The 1233-nt window shown below is 59.4% G+C and overlaps 1 protein-coding gene across 1 annotated transcript in view; it reads right to left on the minus strand.

Annotated features, from left to right (window-relative positions):
* The window catches only part of LOC111533797 (filamin-A-like), a gene marked incomplete at its 3' end in the record, with an annotated part of 6474 nt that overhangs the window by 3077 nt on the left and 2164 nt on the right, over positions 1 to 1233 (minus strand). The window contains exons 6-7 of the mRNA XM_023200478.1: positions 1035 to 1158; positions 790 to 946 (exon numbers count right to left, since the gene is read on the minus strand). Of these exons, the coding sequence (XP_023056246.1) occupies positions 790 to 946; positions 1035 to 1158 (281 nt within the window). The remainder of the gene's footprint in view (positions 1 to 789; positions 947 to 1034; positions 1159 to 1233) is intronic.

A 1233-nucleotide genomic window follows, 5' to 3' on the forward strand; every position in this document is an offset into this window, starting at 1 on the left:
AGAGACGGGCGGATCACGAGGTCAGGAGATCGAGACCATCCTGGCTAACCCGGTGAAACCCCGTCTCTACTAAAAAATACAAACAACTAGCCGGGCGAGGTGGCGGGCGCCTGTAGTCCCAGCTACTCGGGAGGCTGAGGCAGGAGAATGGCGTGAACCCGAGAGGCGGAGCTTGCAGTGAGCTGAGATCCGGCCACTGCACTCCAGCCTGGGCGACAGAGCGAGACTCCGTCTCAAAAAAAAATAAAAGACCAAGTAGCCCCAGGCCTGCCTCAGGCGCTCCTGGAAAGCGCCCAGCGTGGCTGCTACAGGGACAGCCTCTGGGCCTCAGGCCTCTCAACTGCTATGGCCCAAAGGGCTGCCTGCATCTGGCAGAGTCCAGAATGGAGACTAAAACATCCCACACATCCCATATGACAATAGGCACGGCCAGGGAGCTTGGCACCCATCCTCAGCCCCAGGGCCTGTCCAGTACTTAGGAGGAGCTCACCTGGGTGTTCTCAAGTTTTTATCCTATACCTGCCCCATGAGAATATTACAGGCGGGGAAACTGAGGCACAAAAGGCTTTGGTGACGTGCTCAGAGTTAACAGCAAGTGCATGTCTGGGGAAGCCTGTGCCTGTCACCACTATCCTAAGGTAGTCACAAGCTTAGCGAACCAAAGACGGGCCCTGCCTTTCCCTGCCCTCCTTGGTGCAGCTCCCCAGGGAGGTCAGACACTGGCTACCCACAGCCCACACTCCAGCCACCCAGGCCCCCTTGCCTCCCCTGCTTGTTCCTGGAGCTCACCGTGATCTGGACAGCCAGCAGGCCCTCCCCAGCATCTTTTGCATCGATGGTGAACTCCACAGGCAGGCTGGCGGGCACGCCAGTGGTGTTGAGTCCGGGGCCACTGGCCTTCACCTTGCTGGCATCATGAGTAGGCAGCACCTTGACCTTGAAGGGGCTGTGGGTATGGGTGTTGTGAGCAGTCAGACAGGTTCTCAGCATCCAGCCTGGGCTACTCCCCACAGGCAGCAGGCCCTGCCTCTTACCTCCGGGGCACCTCTTCATCTCCATACAGTACTGAGATGCTGTAGGGCCCTTCTCGGCTGGGCACGTAATTGACGGTCTGGGTGCCATCAGCGTTGTCCACCACGTCCACTGGCTCCACCAGGCCTGGCCCCAGACCCAGGGACAGAGCCTCAGCTAGTCTCCTAGGTCTCCGTTCCTATCCTACCACACTGGACGGCC

Source organism: Piliocolobus tephrosceles, unplaced genomic scaffold (assembly GCF_002776525.5).
Source record: "Piliocolobus tephrosceles isolate RC106 unplaced genomic scaffold, ASM277652v3 unscaffolded_17053, whole genome shotgun sequence".
Lineage (NCBI taxonomy): Eukaryota > Metazoa > Chordata > Mammalia > Primates > Cercopithecidae > Piliocolobus > Piliocolobus tephrosceles.